The sequence below is a fragment of the Myotis yumanensis genome, unplaced genomic scaffold (genome assembly GCF_028538775.1).
Source record: "Myotis yumanensis isolate MYYU_CA2020_CCGP unplaced genomic scaffold, mMyoYum1.0.hap1 SCAF_7, whole genome shotgun sequence".
Classification (NCBI taxonomy): domain Eukaryota; kingdom Metazoa; phylum Chordata; class Mammalia; order Chiroptera; family Vespertilionidae; genus Myotis; species Myotis yumanensis.
In genome coordinates, this window is record NW_027223758.1 from 16206200 (window position 1) to 16225568 (window position 19369).

Genomic DNA, 19369 nt, shown 5'->3' on the forward strand with positions numbered 1-19369 from the left:
CTACCAATCTGTATTTTTCAATCCCTTCACCTTTTTTACCCAGTCCCCCAATCCTCCTCTTTTCTGGCAACCATCAGTCTGTTCTCTGTATCTATGAGTCTGTTTCTATTTTGTTTGTTCATTTATATTATTCTATAGATTCCACATATAAGTGAAATCATATGTGGTACTATCAAGTTTTGACAATGTCACATGCTCACTGTACACTGCCATTTACCTGTTCATTTATCTAGTTATTTTGCCCCTCAACTACATTGTAATCTTTGGAGGTCAGGAGGTTGCATTTTTCTTTTATCCCCAAGGTTTAGACTTATGCTTAATGCATAGTAGGTGCTCAATAAATGTTTGTATGTGATGACAGATTATTTTGAGACAGAAAAATTGAATTGCCTAAGACAAGTGCATCCTATTTTTGTTAAATCAATGTAATAAAAAGTATATTTTTAAAGGAGTCTGGCAATGACTGTTGTGATTTAGTATGTGTAATCAAGTACAGGCTATGTTGCTCTAACAAAGATACCCAAAATGCCTTGTTTTCAGAGAGAAGTTTTTTCTCTCTCTCTTGTAAGAGTCTTGGAGGGTTTGTGAACTTGATGGAGGCCCAAACTTATAGAGACCTCCTGGCATCATCCTGAGTATGGGGCTTCCATCTCTGGATCTGAGACTCATCCATTTCACTGGGTTTATTAGTTGTCCATTCCTTTGCATTGCTGAGTAATATTTCTTCAGGATGAATATACTCTAGCTCTATCAATTCTATTTTCACAACTCCAAAAATAGAGGCAACTCTAAAAATATAACAATTATGAGTTATATTTTGCATGTCTAGATAAAATATGTTGGACCATTTTGGCTTTTTATTTCCTTTTATTTAATGAACTTTTTTTGGCCAAAATTCTGTGCTCAGTAATGGACACAGAGCTGTGTAAATCCCTGGCTTTTCCCCCAATTTACAGTTCAGCTGAATGAAAAAAGACAGTTGTGTTGTCCTAATCTGATGGAAACCACGTCTTTTTAAACAGCCAGCTTAAGTACTTACTAAAATGTTGTCAAAATTTGGAGCATCAAAGGGTCCAGATGCAGTAGGATCTCTTGTAAGACCATCTTCCTTCTCAGTCTTACCCCATGTTACAGGTACCTGACCTTAAAGGCAAATGGCCGAGCGTCAGGTCTCTCAGGTTCTATTTCTGGTTCTACTACCGAATTGCTAATAGGGCTTTGCATAACACAGAGAACATGCCCTTCCTACAAAGCAAGAAGATCCCGTGGAGCCCTCTAAGTGAGGGACTCGCACACTCCAAGTGAGATTGGGTCTCAGAAACCAAAGATCTCTTCATCCAGAGCCTAGGCATGCCCTTCCCTCCTGCCAAAGCCATTTATTTTAGTGAGAAATTGGAGCTCGGATTTTGGTATGGTCAAAGGGATTTCCATGGGACCCTGGCTCCTTAGTGTGATTCCTGAAGCTAGAACTTAAAATGGTTTGCATTTTAAAAGCCCTGAAGCTTTTCTTACTGAGATGTTTCCGTGGTTCACGATGCAGTAGCGGGAACTGCGGTGGGCACACAGAGTGAAAGGAAGGCAGCCCTGGGCCTCCCCAGGTTGAAGGCGGAAGGCTACTGCCCAACAGCCCAGACTGGAAAGGCGATCAGAGAGCCTCGCCTCCTGCATAAAACTACACTTCCCAGGTGGACTTGCGGCCCACGGCGGGGTAGGAAGGGAGGACGCGCTTAGAGCCGGCCCACTGTCTCCCAGCGTGCCAAAGTCACGCCAGTCTAATTGGAGGGCTCTATCGCGGTGCATCCCGGGACTTGTAGTACAGCGAGAACCTGGGGCTAGCTAGCTTCTTTGTGACTCGCGGCGCTCCAAGCGGCGCCCGGCGAGGAGTCCCGGCCACGCGCACGTGCGCTGCGCCCGAGGGGCGGCTGGCGCCTCCCGCGGGGCGGGGCCGTCGGTCCCTTGTTGACACCGCCTTCCTGCCCCTCCCCTCTCGGTGCCCGGGCGGCCCGCCCCTCCTTCCTGGAGTCACAGCTGAAGCGGCAACGGCGGCGGCACGGAGAGGGGCGGCCAAGTGGCCCACGCGACACGCGCCGGGCCGGACCCTGTGCTGTGACTCGCGCGGCTCCGGCGCCTCCTGCCCCCGTGGCGGGACCGGGCTTCCCGCGGCGGGATGTTCTCCCGGAGGAGCCATGGGGATGTGAAGAAGTCCACCCAGAAGGTGCTGGACCCCAAGAAGGACGTGCTGACCCGCCTGAAGCACCTGCGGGCGCTGCTGGGTGAGGCGCGCGCCGCAGCCCTGGGGTCGGGCACTGCCCGCGCGCGGGCGGGGTGGTCGGAGCTGAGACGGGGAGGGCGTGGAGTGTGGGTCTTGGGCTTGCTCCCCGAAAAGCGGGCAGCCTAGCCCTCCGGTGTGAACTTCCCCCCGATTCTCACCGGGAAACCTCGAGGTGGGACACTGCCGGGACCATCCCTTCCCCAGCAGACCCTGCACCCCGGTGCCCCTCGCACGCACGCTGAACTGTCATCTCCCCTTCCAGTTTGAACGTTGTTGAGTCCGGGACCCTAAGTAGACTGGGACCTCAAGTGGTCCTTAATTGAACTGTCCTCTCTTTCGCTCCCCCTCCCCCCTTTACATTTTATTTTTACTTTTGAGTCTGAGTCCCCAAATAGACTGAGACTCCAAGTGAGCCCTGGATACATTTAATTTAAATCTCACGCCCCTCCCCCCTTTAAAAATTACCTTTATTTTGGATCTGGCTGCTTCAGTTTCTTTGTGTCCTCGGTGTGAAGGGGGCCCCTGGTGTTTGCTTGGAGGGGAGGGGTGACTTTCCTGGGTTCAAGGAGGCTGCTTCTCCTTTATCGCCAGGATGACAGGGATGGCTTTTTGCTTTCTTCTGTGTCCATGGGACTGCTGGGTGGAGGTTCAGCAGAACCCCGGTGGGCCTGCAGTTGACCTGGGATGCTCATCCCTGTGGGTGTGAAGGGTCCACCAGGCTTCCTGTCACCTGCTGCATGTGGTCGGTAACTGGTGTGCTAGGCTGTTTTGTTTTCTGTTTTCTTACTTCCTTAGTCTTAACTTCTGTTTAGGATGAAAACACCTTTGCTGTCTGTAGACTTGTCTGTGTATGTGTGGACAAAGAAAAAGACACCTTATGTTTCTTCTAGATGCCATTTTTTAAAATTTATTTTATTGTTTAAAATATTACAAATAGAAGTACACATGTCTCCTTTTTTTCCCCATTGACCTTCTCCCCCTCCTCTACCCCCCCCACATGCCTTCACCCCCCCCCCCCAGTGTTTTGTGTCCATTGGTTATGCTTATATGCATGCATACAAGTCCTTCCTTTGATCTCTTACCCCCCCCAACCCTCCCCTGCCATTTTTATTCTTAAAATGAGCAAAAATCACCTGATTTAAGGCATGTAGTCTTAATATGTCTGTCTTTTGAGGAAATATGGATTAAAAGAATTCATTTTATATGTGAGAATTTTACATAAAGATCTTGCCCATGAGATGAAAAGCTGCAAATTATTTTTATTTATACTCTGTGAAGTACCTCTAAAGAAATAAAAAGAACACACCTGGTTTTGCCAAATGAAATTCTTCACAATCCTGGATTTCTTGAGATTACACTTTCTTGTTCAGATCGGAATGAAATGTAAATTAGTTACTGTTAGAGGGATTAGTTTGCAAGACCTTTGAAAGTGAAATGTGGCCTTCTTGGTAAACTGAACTTTCTACTTCCTGTAGTAAAATGCCAGGCGCACACAGGTTGCATTGTGTGGAGTTTTTAGTAGTGACTGATTAACACAGGCTGCAGGGACGTTTTTGATAAGGAGAGCTGAGCAGTATTTTAAAGCATTTGATACTTTTGGACTTTTTCTGTGGTAGAGAATTTGAACTTTCGTTCTGTCCAAGTCTGGAGATTTAAGTTGGCTATTTTGTAAAGGCAGAATCAATTAAACCGAGATCAGTTCGGTTTCTTAGAGATACACAATACCTTGTTACCATTGTGAGAAAGTAGTTAGCTATGTAATTGGAGTTTCACTGTGTGTGTATGTGTGAGTGTGTCTTACTTTGAGGAACTTTCTTTTATCATTTCATTGAGCTCATTCTGACTTAAATTGTGTAACATGGAGAGGTTCTTTTTTTAGGTGTATTTTTGTTATTATTGTTGTTGATGCATTTGTTTTTTGAAATGGCCCAATTGACTTGATTACTGTAATCTTTATCTATAGGGACTAGATTTTTGTAAATGTATCTGAGGAATTCTAGTCATAATGTTTAATGTAAGCTTTCACTTACAACTGGTTTAAAGACTTAAAGAAAATAATGTATTATTAATACACTAGTTCCTACTACATTACATACCCTACTTGTTTCCTACTTTAAGGAAAAGTCTACTTAGAAAAATAGGTCTCTTGCTCTGAAAAATGGGGATTAGCCAAGATCAAGAAAACTATTTGAAGGAGAATAGAAAGTATTATTGTATTTTTATTTGTATATTTATATGATTTTCTTGATTTGCATACATTTTATCTTCAAGTGATAATAACGATGTCATTTTTTTTTACATACAGAGATGATGCTGCTGACCTGATTTGTAGCACAGCTACATGACTTTGGTCTAGTTACTTAGCCTGTCTATGAACATCAGTTTCTATTCTGTAAAATGGATATATATGGTAATGTCTGCAAGTGTGATGTGTAAACTATTTCAGCTTGGAGTAGGCACTTGACAGTTTCCTCTCTCATTACTTATTTCCCATTATTAATAGGTAGGAGAGCATTTGATAGGTAGTTTGCCCCACCCTTTCTTATTTTGATAATTATGATGGACTTGTTCTCTCCATTAAAATTAGTCTCTCTTTAAGACAACTGGCTAACAAAACACAATTAGCTGTGAAAAGTAGAGTATTTCTTGGTATCGTGATAATGACTCCAATTAGAACTTGCTTAGCTACTTTGATCTGGCTGCTTATTGTAAATTGACCTGATTTATTTTATAGTGGGGGAAACGGAGACATAGGCAGGCCTTATACGGAGCCAAACCATGTACTAAATGGTCTGTATGTATTTTATTAATTAGAGGAAGAAGAAAGAGCTGTTGGTCCCCTGGCTTCCAGTTCTCCCTACACTGTCTAAATCATTATTGGGAAAGTAAATGAGCAAACAAAACAAAACAAAAACGAAAAACATATTGCTGTCTTGCTCCAGCAAAGGTCTCATGTCTAATTAAAAGTTGACTGCCTATTGAGTCCCAAAAGAGGGTATAGAAATGGCATTATTATAGCAAGAAGAATAGGGTATTAGTGAACAATAGTGCATTGTATAATTAGATTGTGGCTTATATGGTAGACTCCATTATAGGATTTCAAGGAGGCAAAAAGGATAACCAAGGGTGGCACAAAAATAGGGGCATCTTGAAGTTTTACTCCTGCTACGCCCTAAAGAATGGTTAAACTAGCTTTGTCCAATAGGATGTAATGTGAACCACATGTGTAATTTTAAGTTTTCTAGTAGCCACATTTTAAAAAGTAAAGGGAGTCCTGGCCGGCATTACTCAGGGGTGAGAGCCTCAGCCTTCGCACCAGAGGATTTCAGTCAAGGTCATGTACCTGGGTTGCAGGTTTAATACCCGCCCCTGGTTGGGGTGTGTGTGGGAGGCAACCAATGTGTCTCTTTCACATCGAGGTTTTTTTTTTTCTCTCTTTCTCTACCTATCTATCTATGTATCTCTCCCTCTTCCCCCACCCTTCCACTCTCTCTAAAAATCAATGGAAAAATATCCTCAGGTTAGGCTTAACAAAAAAAGAAAAAGTAAAAGAAAACAAGTGAAATTGACTTTAATAATATATTTTATTTAACCCCACATGTCTAATATGTATATTATCAACAGGTAAAATAAAATATTTTTTTAAACTTTTTTTTTTTCGTACCAAGTCTTTGAAATCTAGTGTCTACTCTACAATGACAACACATCTCAGTTTAGACTGGCCGCATTTCAAGTGCTCAGTGGCCATATTTAGCAAGTGGCTATGGCTAGAATTTGGGAAAGTAGAGGGGGAGGGCAGTTTCAACTAAGGGAAGATGGAATACATATGGCAATGATGTGGGAAGGTGAGGAACACCAGCCTTCCTCTTCCTCCTGTTCAGGGGGAGTGATGGAGGTGATGTTGGGCATAGAAGATGGGGTGCTGGAACCCTGGCCCTGAGGGCATCCAAGGGGTCAGATAAATGACTAGAGTGCTGTGTAGGCCAGGGGAAGGGTCAGGACAGTGAGATAGAAGGGCTGGGGGAGAGGACGGATTGTGGGGGAGAAGAGGAGGAGAGGAATAGGTGATCTGACGGAGAAGCTGAGGCAGGTTGGGGACCAGATCAGAAAGGGTTTTGTTTGCCTGATTTAGAAGCTCAGATCTTATCCTGCAGGTGAGAGGGCCTCCTTGGAGAATTCTTAGCAGGTCAAATGGTAAGTTTTGAGAACTCTGCCAACAGGGCCGGGGAAAAATGAATTGGGGCTGATGGGAGGGGTGGCACTGACACAGGCAGTGACTGAGCAGACAAATGATGAGGGCCCGAGATAAGAAGTTCCATGAATGGAGAGGAGGGGTGGGGAATTAAAGGACCAGGCAGCAGGAGTGTTTCTCTAAGTGAAATAATGAAAGTCAAGTTTGCAGAAGCTAGGCAAGGAATGGTTAATCAGAAGGAAAAGAGATTTGGGATCAGAGGCCACAGTCAAGTGAAATCAAGTGACATCAGGACTTGGTCCAAATATTTGGATCCAGTGAGGAGAGAATAGTCTCTCGCAAGTGCTCTATATACTGATAGTGTAACCGGACAATCAGTGGGTCCATGCTGCCTGTCACTATTTGAGCCATTTAAATAGAGACTGGGTTGAATAATATATGAGCATTTATTCCAGTACTGTCTGCAGTATGGGAGAGCAGCAGGTCATCCACAAAAATCTGCTCTGCAGCCCCCCATAAGCCAGTTGCTTATATAGGGTAAGACAAAGATTACGTGGGGAAGTAGGGATTACAGGTATGGGGAAGTAGGCTTGCAGGCTGGAGTGGGACTCCATTGTTTGGTCAATAAGGTTGTTAATCTTTCCATGAAAATAGCAGTTCTTGAATGAGAATGGACTGAATTCAAAGGTTGACTCCCAAGTCCTGGGGGTACACAACTCCCAGCCAGGTCAGAATGTCCTTTCTTTAACCAACACAAGGCAGTCGTGGTTAATGGAGCATGATTACTATTTCCCATAACCATAGCTAGTCCCCAATATTCTATTTTTGCCCCTAACAATAGAGCAAAACAGAACATTTTGGTATAGTTTTTGTGTGTGTGTGTGTGTGTGTGTGTGCGCGCATCTGTTGCTTTAAGTTCACTTACAATTTTAAATGTTGCCTTTTAAACTTATTTAATATTAGCATTTCCCTATGTTTTGTTCCTCTCATTTTTTTTTCTAACTACAAATATTTGTTGAGACTATATACCATAAGTTAGCTTAATATTGTTCCCCCAATATAATTTCTTGGATGGTGAAATTGTTTTCTTCCTTACCCCTCACCCCCCTCCCTCTCTCTTTCTCCAATATAAATAATACTGCTGTAAACATCTTCAGAAGCAGCTTTTCCTATATTTAGCATTAGTTTCTTAGAATAGGTTCTATTGAAATAAAATTTCTGGATTTTAGCATGTTTATGACTCGTTTCACATTGCTTTCCTAAATGGGCCTGCCCAGGATTTATTGTTTGTTAGGGAGACAGACATTTAAACAACTACATTTACAAAGAGGGTGTGCGTTATAGTGCCTCAGTGAGGTGGGCTGGAACTGTAGAGGCAGCTGCCAGGTGCAGAGGAGGCAGAGCAGAAAGGCCTCTTGTAGTGGTGCATGTCCTGAGGGAGTCGGGTCTGAGGTGGGTTTGGGATAATGAATGAAAATGGGAGTTTCCCAGATGGACAAGTTTGGGGGTGAGAGACTGCAAAGAGGAGTTTGTGCAAAGGGAATGATGTGGTCCCCATGGGCTTAAATGCCCAGTGGTATGGATAGATGTTGGGAATCTAGTGAAGAGTTTTTAAGCAGAGGACAGAGCCAAAACCCATGTCGTCCCTTAGTGAGTGGTCCAAGAGGCCCACTCTCCCTGAGATTTGAAACAGTAGATGCTGAGAGAACAAGGCTCCCGTTCTTCTGGATTGCAAACCGTGAGGATGTAGCCCAGGCTGCAAGTGTTCATCTTTCTCTCAATGTGGAGAGCACCTGTCTCATCTCAAATTGAATTCACACTCAGAGGGAGGCAGAGCAGAGATGGAGAGTAAGAAGGGCCCAGTGGACCCTGTGTGAACCGAGGGAGGAAGGGGGGTGTGTGCCAACTCCACCCCTGAGCTTTTCAGTTGCAGGAGCCAGTAACACCCTGTTTTTGCCTTAGTTGGCTTGGCTTGTATTTCTGGGTCTTGCAACAGAAAGAGTACAGATTAATATTCCAGGAAGAGGATGGGACATTCCAGGTCAAAGATGGATGGATGGATGGATGGATGGTGTGTGTGTGTGTGTGTGTGTGTGTGTGTATGTAGATATGATTTTTATGTTTTTTAAGACAGGGAATTTGAGTTACTTACATTTTGGAAGAGGAACTAATAAAAGAGCAAGTGAATAAAGAGTAGTAAGAAAGAGGATAAAAATGGAGGAAGATGTGCTCTGCAGTAGAATCTAGAGCATGGGGCAGGAGATCAGGCTTGACTAAGGCCACAAGGAGGAAGCAAGACTGGGGTGCTGATTGACCGGGATGTGGAGGGAGCTCTCATGTGACAGGTTCTGTTTTCTCTGTGAAGGTCAGAGGTAAAGTGAACTGCTGAGCTAGTTTTATCACTGGTGCAGTGATAGGAACTGAGTGTGTCTTGGTCCCTCTTCTGTGTCATGTATCTCCTTAAAATAAAGAAAAATTGTAATCTGTAAGGTATTTTCTTGTTCTTTTGGGGCGTGATCTAATAAGTACATTTAATTTATGTATTAAATGCTTGGCCAGAAGAGGGATATGAATATATATATATATATATATATATATATATATATATATATATATAAACTAGGGGCCCAGTGCACGAATTTGTGCACCTTGAAAGGAACTGTGAGCTGTGAGGCTGCAGTGGGCACAGGAGCGGGTCTTGGCCCATCCTCCGCGCCCCTGACCAGCCCCTCCTGCCGTGGCTCCTGGTTTCCTGTCTGTTGGCAGCCCCCCCCCCCCCCCCGCTCCTCCCCCCCACGTGATGATGGCACTGGCCCCTGCTCGCACCTGCTGATGGCGAAGAGTGATTGGAGCTGGTGCCGTCAGCAGGCGTGAGCGGTGGCTGCTGCCCCGATTGCCCCTCAGGAGCAGGGGGTGGTGGAGAAGCACTGAGAGGCGATTGGGGCCTGCAGCCCCGCCCCTTGCACCTGCTGATGACACTGAGTGATCAGAGCTGGCGCTGGGCTTCGGCAGCGGGTGTGAGTACCAGGTGGGACTGAGGCGTGCAGGAGCCACCAGAGGCTCCCCCCAATGACAGTGACCTGTGCCTTGCCTTGGTCTGGCGCCCCGCTCACCTGCTCCACCATCCTGCCGCGGCTGACACCCGCCATGTTCCATGCTCTGCTGCCTGCTGCCGATGCCCGCCATATCCCGTTCTCGCCCCCTGGTGGTCAGCGCACTTCATAGTGACTGGCTGTTTGGTTGTTCTGCAGTATGGTCTATTTGCATATTAGGGTTTTATATAGATAGACTAGAGGCCTGATGCACGAAATTCGTGCAAGAGTAGGCCTTCCTTCCCCCATCTGCTGGCACCAGCTTCCCTCTGGCACCCAGGACCCAGACTTCCCTCTGACTGCCGGCAGACACCTGGGACTCGGGCTTCCCTCCGGCCGCTGGCAGGCACCTGGGATCAGGGCTTCACTTGCAGCCTCGGCTTTATCTGGAAGGACAGAAGGATGTCTGGAAGAATGTCCCGTCTAATTAGCATATTATGCTTTTATTATTATAGATAATGAGAACAGTTTAAGTAGTGCAGATGATGCCTGATAGTAGTGTGAGGTGGGACAAAAGAATTTGCTGTGTCCTCAGTGGTCCTCTTTCCTTCCTGCCTCTCTCTGTGGGAGCATCTCCCCTGCTGGGTATGGCTCTAGTATTTAAGGGTAATTTTGATTTTCTCCATTTTTGCCTTAAATGCAGCTTAACCCACATAAGAAATAACTTTATTGACTGTATTGATTTCTGATATTAATGTAGCACTTTATACTTTGTAGAATGGTTTCTCATTTGATCAAATCGTTGCCAATTCCTAGAGGATTTGCCTTCTGGATTCTTAGGAGAGCTTTGTTTCTGAGATCTAATCCTCATTTCAGGGTTTTAAGTTTTATTTTTAGAAAAGAGATGTTTTATAATCATTTTATATCTTGCTTTAGAAACTGAAACCACATCTGGAAGACATCAAATACTATTAGTTGTAATCTTCAACATTAAATATGTACTTTGATTCCCCTATTATAATTGTGGTTTATTTAAAAAAAACACTTTTGAAAAAGATAAGAACCCCACTGATATTGCCTTGTGTTTTATTTTAAAGTGATGGCACATATTCATTGAGCCTCAACCATGTTTTCAAGGACACATAAGGTGTACTGGTGACATTGCTTGTGTCCAACTATGTGAGCCATGAGAATGTGCCACTCAGCTCTCCTGCTTCGGGGAGCATGGTGGCTCCAGCTGCTACCCTTGAATTCGCCACCACATTTTAGTCAAACTTGACCTTCTCTTGGGCTACTCCCAGTCAGTGACTGAGCAAGCAGGAGTACGAATGTGGCCCATTCCTGCGAGACCCAGTTGCCTCTGAATGGGGGGCTCTGATGTGAGAACTCCCCATAGGCCTGACCAAGACCTTCTCAGGAATGTTTTGAAGTCTGAGACTTCCTCCTCCCTCCTTCCTTCCTCCTCTTTCATAGGGGTCAGAAATGCACTGTGGTCTGAAGCCTCTCACTGCTTCTCAGGTCTTCCCCTTTACTCTTCACAGACAGTTCCCCCGATAAATCTCTTGCATGTCTAATTCTGTCTTGGTGTCCACTTCTCAGAGAACTCAAGCTAATACACCCTCCCTTTCCCCAGAAGGTATTGCCCATCCTGCCATCTAGAATTCTTCCAGGAGACAACCCAAGCACATTACATCTTCCACATAAGCTTTCTTTGTCCCTCTACCCTGAAATGATCTGTCCTCAGAATTCTCATAGCATTCTGTACCTCTCATTTGGCATTGATAGCCTTTGGCTTTGTATTCTTATTTGTGTTCTGCCTTATCTACCCCACTAGATAAGTACATTGAGAACATGAATAGCTTCTTGTTCACCTAGATTCCTCTTGGTAACATATTTCCTTATTTGTAAGAATAATAATAAGTAGCATTTAATCAGCACTTTCCAAGTGTAAACACTGCTAGAAATACTTTTACATGTATTAACTCATTTTATCCTCCCAAGTGGATGGTAATATCATTATCCCCTCCCCTCATTCTAGTTCTTGAGAACATTCTGATTGGCCCTATGTGGGTCATGTGTCTATTCCTGTACCAATCATTGGGTGAGGGGTATGTGGTACTCTGATTAGCCAGTCTGGATCACATGCCCTGTACCTTAAAGACTGAATCTCATTCTGGCTTATATAATTTTGAAAAAGTAGTTCTGGAAAGGCATTCTGGTACATTCCCACACAAAGCAGCACTGCTTATATCTCACCTATGCCCATGTATACCACAAGGTGAAGTTCATTGACTTTTGGGTTAGTAATCCTAGTTCATTGAGAAAATCTTAAATGACATTCTGTAAGTTCTACTTAAGACTATGGGAGTTATATTTGAGGATTTATGTAATTTGGGGGAAGTAAGAGTTACTCTTTTAATAAATAGATTGACCACTCTTAAGAGTCTGTCTAGGTTACTCCATATAACATTGTGTTTAAGTCATTCCACAAATAGTTACTGCTTGCTCTGTGCCAAATGAAGCCCAGCTTTATGAGATTTTTATTCTATTAGGAAAGATGGAAAATAAAGAAGTAAAAAACAAAAGATATAATTTCAGGAAATGTTTACAGAAAAATGAAGCTTGATTAAGGGTAGGAGTGTGATGATCTAGATAGAAGGGTCAAGGAAGGCCTGCCTCTCTGAAGAGGGGTTTACAGTCAGCATCTGTGTTAAGTGGGATCAGCTTTGTGATTATTTCTGGGAACAATGTTCATAACAGAGAGAACATTAGGTGCAAAGGTCCTGAGTCATAATGGGTTCGGGAATCTCATGGAAGTCAATAGAGTTGAATGAGTTGGGTTAGGGAAATGAGCGGGGATGAGAAAGGAGAAGTCAGGGTACACCAGGTGAGGCTGGTAGGTCTCAGTGAGATGGGGTGACCTTTAGGTCGGATCTTTGTAAAGAAAGCTTTTTTTGGCTTACTTTATAAAAAGTCAGATCCTTGGCCCCAAAACTGAACAGTGACTGAAGACAAGAGAGAAGAGGGAAGAGAAAGGAGTGGTGCTGAAGAGAAGTGTCTGTGGAAGCCGTGGCAGGCACAGGTTTAGGGGGTGGGGCACACGTACCGGTGTCCTTCCTTATTGCAGCAGTGAATAGTGATGAGAAGACAGGCTGCAAACACTGGTCAGTGGGTCAGCAAAGCTAGAGTGACTCGGCCCCGGTGTGTAGTGACACAGGGTTGAGCTGTGTTATTCCAAATTCTAGTCAGAGGCAAAGAGCAGATATATTAGAAAGTGCCTCTGATATTGATGTAAAATGGGGCTTTGTCAGTGGCTGAAAAAGAATGAGCACAGGAAAATGCTGATGGGTCATATAATATTAATATGTCCATATAAATGATTGCAAAAGGCAGCAACCACTGCAGACTGGCCCCATTTCAGGTACCCAGCTACATTAGGACCTACCTTGTCTGTGCTTTTGATAGTTTCTTTTTATGCTTGGCCGGTATGGCTTAGTGGTTGAGTGTTGACCTACAGACCAGGAGGTCACGGTTCGATTCCGGTCAGGGCACATGCCGGGTTTCGGCTTGAACCCAACGTGGGGTGTGCAGGAGGCAGCCAATCAGTGATTCTCATCATCGATGTTTCTCTCTGTCTCTCCTTCTCCCTTCCTCTCTGAAATCATTAAAAATATATTTAAAAAAAAAAAGATAGTTTCTTTTAAAAAATGTTTTTATTGATTTTAGAGAGAGAGGAAGGGAGAGGGATAGAGATAGGAACATCGATTGGCTGCCTCCTGCACAATCCCTACCGGGGATTGAGCCCACAACCCTAGCATGTGCCCTGACTGGGGGATCAGAACTGGTCACCTTTTGGTGCATGGGACAATGCTCAGTCAGCTGAGCCGTACCGGCTAGGCTTTATTGCCTTTCTTAATGGAAAGGCCTGGGGGAGTCTTGATCTTTGGTTCAGTGTTACTTGAAGATGTGATTTTTTATGAACCAATGTTGCTATCTCAGCGTGCACAGAAGGGGATTTGTGTATGCAGTTGATAATCAATGCCACTTGTAAATGAATTGTATCGTGATTGGAAATTTCATCACATTTTTTCATTCAGAAGATATCACACATTTGTTGTTCCTACTCAGTGCAGGCTGTTGAATGGCTGGACAAAGACAGTTTCTTCCTTCCTGACTCGATGATTTTACTACACTTTTCAGTAAATGACAATTAGAAAAACATAGCTTTCCTTAATGACAACAAAGGACTTTAATAACTAGATCATTACAAGGCGTTATGTACAATGAATGTGTTATTACAGAAGAAGTTTAATTTGCATTGTTGGACACAGGAAGTTTAAATTATATGCTGTTTTGAGGGCATTTTAGTCTTAGTAAAGATACTACTTTATATATTGTTTGCATCTTGAGTGTTCTTTAAAGTTGAAAAGTAAGAGAAGTTTAAAGAAAATTTGGCCTGGTGTCATCTCAGATGAATTGTTCCTTTCTTTTTTATAGTAATTACTCAGGCTTTGAAAAATATCTCTTTTCATAATACTCTGGAAGCTTCCCCCCCACCAAATGAAAAATACTCTGGTTATAAAATTGTACTTATTATTATAAACATTTGAATAATAAGAATAAGCAAAAAAATTATTTAAGTATGAAAAAGCTCTTTAAATTCTGCAGTCTCCTGATAACCATTGTTAAAATTTTGGTGAACACGCTTTCTGTGCTGGCTCTTGTTTATGTGCATTGCCTTCTCTTTCTCATGTTCTCACTCTCTTTCTGTCTTGTATGTGTATACACATTAACACACTTTTACATGAATAGTCATTATGCATGGTCTAACACTACATTTTTGACTTAACATGCCTTGGATATTTTCCATGTCAGTAATTGAAGAATTACATAATACTTAAATGGTCATATCACGTTTCATTGTACTCGTGTAACAAATTATTCACCACCATTCTTCAGATTGTGAGTTTCAGCCTTAGCAGATTGTGGCCTGGGAGTAAGAGTGGCTGCCCAGCAACCACAGGCGCTTGTGTAAGGGATACAGCAGATGTGAGAGTGTCTGTGGCTGAGGGCAAGGCAGGGACTGTGATGATTTTCTGGAGGTAAAGACAGCCCTTTGGAGAAGGCCATTTCAGTGTTTGTTGAGGTAATTTCACAGAAAGGCCATCCTTTTAACCTGTTCAGGAGGAGGGTCATTCCACTTGTAAGCTGGCTCTGGTGTCCTAAATAAACCAATTTCCGAGTCCTCTTTTGGATTTGGTAACTAGTTCTGTGACTCCAATCAGATTCCTACTTAAAAAAAATTATATTTCCAAGTATGTTTTATGCTTCCCTGAACCTCCTTGATCACTTTCTGTTAATATTAGACTCAATTAGGTGAGTAACGTGGGAGCCTGACTGCCTAGATTTGAGTCCTGGCAGTGGCCTACCTTCTCTGACCCTCTACTGACAGTATCTGCTTACAAGGGCTGTTGGAGGTTTACTTGAGTTATTGTATACAAAGCTCTTTTGTAAGCTGTTATTATAATTATTAACAATAATTATTTAACATAAGTAAGATGGCTCTCTCTACCCTCAACATCACTTTTCTTCTTCCTTAGTTTTTAGAAATGGGGATTTAGAAGTCACCATTTAGCTCCTCCTTTATCCATTTTATTTCTATCTCTGACTCTACCTACTGAGTGGTTTTGATTGTAATATAGGCTAGCCCTAATTCAACCAAGAAAAGTAGGAGAAAGTGTTCATTCGTATAAAAAGGCTGATGAAACTAGATTTCTAGTTTTTCGTATAAAAAGGAATGGGTATATTAAAATATATATAAGACATTTGATTTGAACATTATATTTCCAGGATGTTTATGTTGTGTTTTATTATATTGGTGGTTGATATCTCTGTTAAAAACAAAGTTTTAGAATCCTGCATTTGAGAAATGTGTCAAAAATGTTCAGGATAAAATTACTATTTAATTACCTTTTTATTACTTTTAGTTGGAGTATATACAGATTTATATACAGAATTACTTTTATATATGACCTGTCAGTCCTGGATAACAAAGTGTTAACATCTTTATGATTTCTAAGAATTTTACTTTCTATATCTGGTTTATCTTATTGGTATAAGGAAATGAAAGTAATACATCTCAGGAAATAAAGTGGATGAATTTAACTTTAACAACTTTTTCAATTATAGTAGTATTTGTTTCCTATTCTGTCAGATTTTATTTCAGTATCCACAGGGATGTTTTTGGTTGCAGGTAATAGAAAACCCAAATATAAAGGTGAATGACAAAGAATTTTTTTCTCTTATAAAAAGTGGTCCCAAGGCAGGGTGGCTCCAGAGTCAGCTAATTTAGCAGTTTAGTGACCTGGACAGCCCAGACACTCTCTGCCTCCCTACTTTGCCTTCCTTGGTGTCCGCAGCATGGCAGTTCCGTCCCTCAGGTGGTAAAATGCCTGCAGCCACTGTAAGCATCGCACCCAGATATTACAATGTCCAAGGCAGGAAAAAGGGAACTATTTTTTCTTTGTGTCCTTTTAAGAACTATTTCTCTTTTCCAGACATCATCAGAATTCCTCCCATTTTTTATTGACAAGTGTTGGGTCACACAGGCTTGAGCCTAAACACTTCACTGGCAAGGGGCATGTTGCCACCGTAATTGACTTAGCAGCATTAGGTTCCATCCCCTGGAGCAAGGGGACAGCCAGCTTCCCTAAAGGGCATGGCTTTGTGTGTGTGTGTGTGTGTGTGTGTGTAGGGGAGAGGGTGGGGGGGGGGGTGCTATCGGGGTAGGTAACCCCTGAACAGGAAGAGGAAGGGTCTGCTGTAGGAATGGTTAGGGTTAGGGAACTGGAGGAAAAGCAGTGTCTGCTGCTCCAGGTCACTCTCACTTTTAGTTTAAATGCTGTGGAGAACATGTTAAAAAAAATTCAAACCCGTGAAGAATTTTTGTGAGTTTATTTGAGCCAAACTATCGACAGTTGCAGGAAAGCAGAACCTCAAGAGATTGAGATAATGCTCCAGAGAATGGCAGTTTCTCGTCTATTTTTAAGTATATTTTATTGATTTTTTTATTTTATTTTATTGATTTTTTAACAGAGAGGAAGGGAGAGGGATAGAGAGCCAGAAACATCGATGCGAGAGAAACATCGATCAGCTGCCTCCTGCACCCCCCCCACTGGGGTTGTGCCCGCAACCGAGGTACATGCCCTTGACCAGAATCGAACCTGTGACCCTTCAGTCCGCAGGCCGATGCTCTATCCACTGAGCCAAACTGGTTAGTGCTCTCATCTATTTTTATACATTGTAATCAAAGGAGGGGACATAGGTGGGTTACATGAAATCCATTGGTGATAGATTAGTGAGGCAGGAGAAAGCAAAGCCGGAAAACCTTTGGGATTGGATAAGAAGTAAAATGATAGATATATACTTAGGTGGGTGCTGGAACAATTAACATAACAATGAAGGAGTTTGTGATACCTGCCCTGGCGCCCAAGTACATTAGTTGTGCCCCAAGGGGTCCAGGAAAAGGGAAGTTACAAGTTACCCAGACATTTCAAGGATATGATATCATAGATGCAAAAAGACAAATGGGCTCAGTTAAGGTAAAGGTTAACCTTGTCAGTGAAGATACCGGCCTAATGAAGCATGGTGACAACCATGTTTGGGTAAATGTTTACTATTTTAACCCTGCTGACTTGGCTTCTGTCATTATTTGTTTGCTAAAATAATGGAAAAGTTATTTTGATTTTCTGAATTATACAAATCATCCCATTCGATTGAATACCCTATTGATTGTAATTTGAATACCCCATTGGTTGTGGTCATACTGGTTTTAGAAAACACATTCCTCTGTACCTGGAGACCAGGACTGCACAATTACTCTAAATTGCCCCAGTGGCTCCAGATAATGTGTTCCTGTTGACTCAGTGGTCCCAAGACCCGAAACTATAATTAATCTTTGTAGATAACTAATCGGCTCAATCTAGCTTCTGTAACAAACTGCTTTTTTGCAAACCAGGTTCCTCATTCCTAACCCCGAGATGTAATCAATACCTTTGTGATTTTTGCCTATATAAATCTGGTGTTGTGGCTATTTAACCACTACGAGATTTGGAGAGCATTGCCCCCTCGTAGTCCCGGCTTTGAAATAAATGTGACTCCTTAATTCGACTTCTTGAGGCCCTTGTGTGATTCGTGGGGTACCTTACAACACTAGGAGGTGACTACCCAGCATAACTGCTTTTAGTTAAAGTTTAATTTCAGACCATCCTTTGTGGTTACTTTAGGTCTTTGAGTTTGCAAGATTGCCATGCAGGCCTTCCCTGAGCTTGTCAGGTTAACATGTGGCCCCTTTCGTCCACACACCTGTGGAAATAAATGGTCAATTATGATAAAATTTTGAATATATTTTTAGGGAAAAATAAAATAATATTAAAACAGTATAAATGGTACATACAACATGGCTGTGATATCTATAAGAAACAAAACTATCAGCATATTTTAACATTTAAAACAATAGCTAAAATTGTTTTTCTGCGTCCAGCACATGGCCTGAGCTCAAATAAATACTTTGAGTCAAGGTCAAAGCTGAGACTGAGATTTTGAGTAAACATGATGGAAGGGGAAAGGGAGAGGCTTGAGGGACAATGAAAGGACTGATTTAAAAAATGGACTGTAGAAACCAGATTAGGAAAGAAAAGAAGTGAAGCCTTGAGGGGGATCATAAATGGTGACAAGATGGTGGGGGTCACTGGATTCAAGGACCCGGTAGGGTTGAAGAATTGTGGGAACTAGGTTTCCAGAAGGAGTGAGCAGGAATGATAAGAAATGGCAGGTGGCAGGAGAGTGGATTGAACCAGAGATGTTGGAGGTGGGAACTTGTAAGTAATAACTGGGTCTAGGATAAGACTGGTGGGCATGGGTGACAGAGATGGTGTGAAGGACAACTTAATTAAAGATAAGGAGGTCAGGCAGCATCTAGATAAATGTTGAAATCAGTGCTAGTTATGGAGAGAACGCAGTGAGCCAAGCCCTGAAATCTTCAGAGCATGCTGTGGTGAGTGAAAGACTGTGCGCAACTCGGGTTGGTGGGGCTAGGAGGTAGACTGACGGTGTGAGCAGCACAGAGCATTTTGTGTAAGGAGAAGCTCCAGAATGGTCTGGATATTGCAGTGTGAGATCAGTGAGAACTGACCTCATCTTAGGCCAAGTGGTATGGGGGTGTGGGAGGAAATGGAAGACTTACCTGACAGTCTGCAAGGAAGCAAAGTCCTCCTCAGGAGATTGCCAGGTTTCAGGTAGAGTCAGAAGGGGAAGGGAACCTTTAGAGACATGGTGGAAGAGAGGGGATATGATATTTATTTTATACAAGAGGCCCAGTGCATGAAATTCATGCACTTGGGTGGGGGGGTCCCTCAGCCCGGCCTGCACCCTCTTGCAGTTCAGGAGCCCTTGGGGGATGTCCGACTGCTGACTTAGGCTTGCTCCTAGGCCTAAGCTGGCAGTCAGATATCCTTAGCGCTGCTGCGGAGGCTGGAGAGGCTCCTGCCACCACCGCTGTACTCGCCAGCCTTGAGCCCGGCTTCTGGCTGAGAGGTGCTCTCCCTGTGGGAGTGCACTGACCACCAGGGGCAGCTCCTGCATTGAGCCTCTGCCTCCTAGTGGTCAGTGTGTGCCATAGCGACTGGTCATTCTCCCGTTTGGTCGATTTGCATATTAGGCTTTTATTATATAGGACTAGCATTTTTCTAATACCGACTAACACTTAAAGGGCTTTGCATATTCTCATTTTATCATCACTACAATCACCACTGTTAGCCCCATTTTTCAGATAAGGAAATTGAGGTACAGGGTGTTTCAATAACTTGCCCAAGG

At 43.2% G+C, this 19369-nt stretch overlaps 1 protein-coding gene and 1 pseudogene across 3 annotated transcripts in view; both read left to right on the plus strand.

Annotated features, from left to right (window-relative positions):
• The first annotated feature begins 2063 nt into the window (after positions 1-2063).
• RALGAPA2 (Ral GTPase activating protein catalytic subunit alpha 2) overlaps positions 2064-19369 on the plus strand; it is a 294845-nt gene continuing 277539 nt past the window's right edge. For all 3 annotated transcript variants that reach the window (XM_070419823.1, XM_070419824.1, XM_070419825.1), the window contains exon 1: positions 2064-2273. In XM_070419823.1, coding sequence (XP_070275924.1) covers positions 2168-2273 — 106 coding nt within the window. In that variant the 5' untranslated portion in view covers positions 2064-2167. The remainder of the gene's footprint in view (positions 2274-19369) is intronic.
• LOC139014461 (immediate early response 3-interacting protein 1 pseudogene) overlaps positions 19279-19369 on the plus strand; it is a 663-nt pseudogene continuing 572 nt past the window's right edge.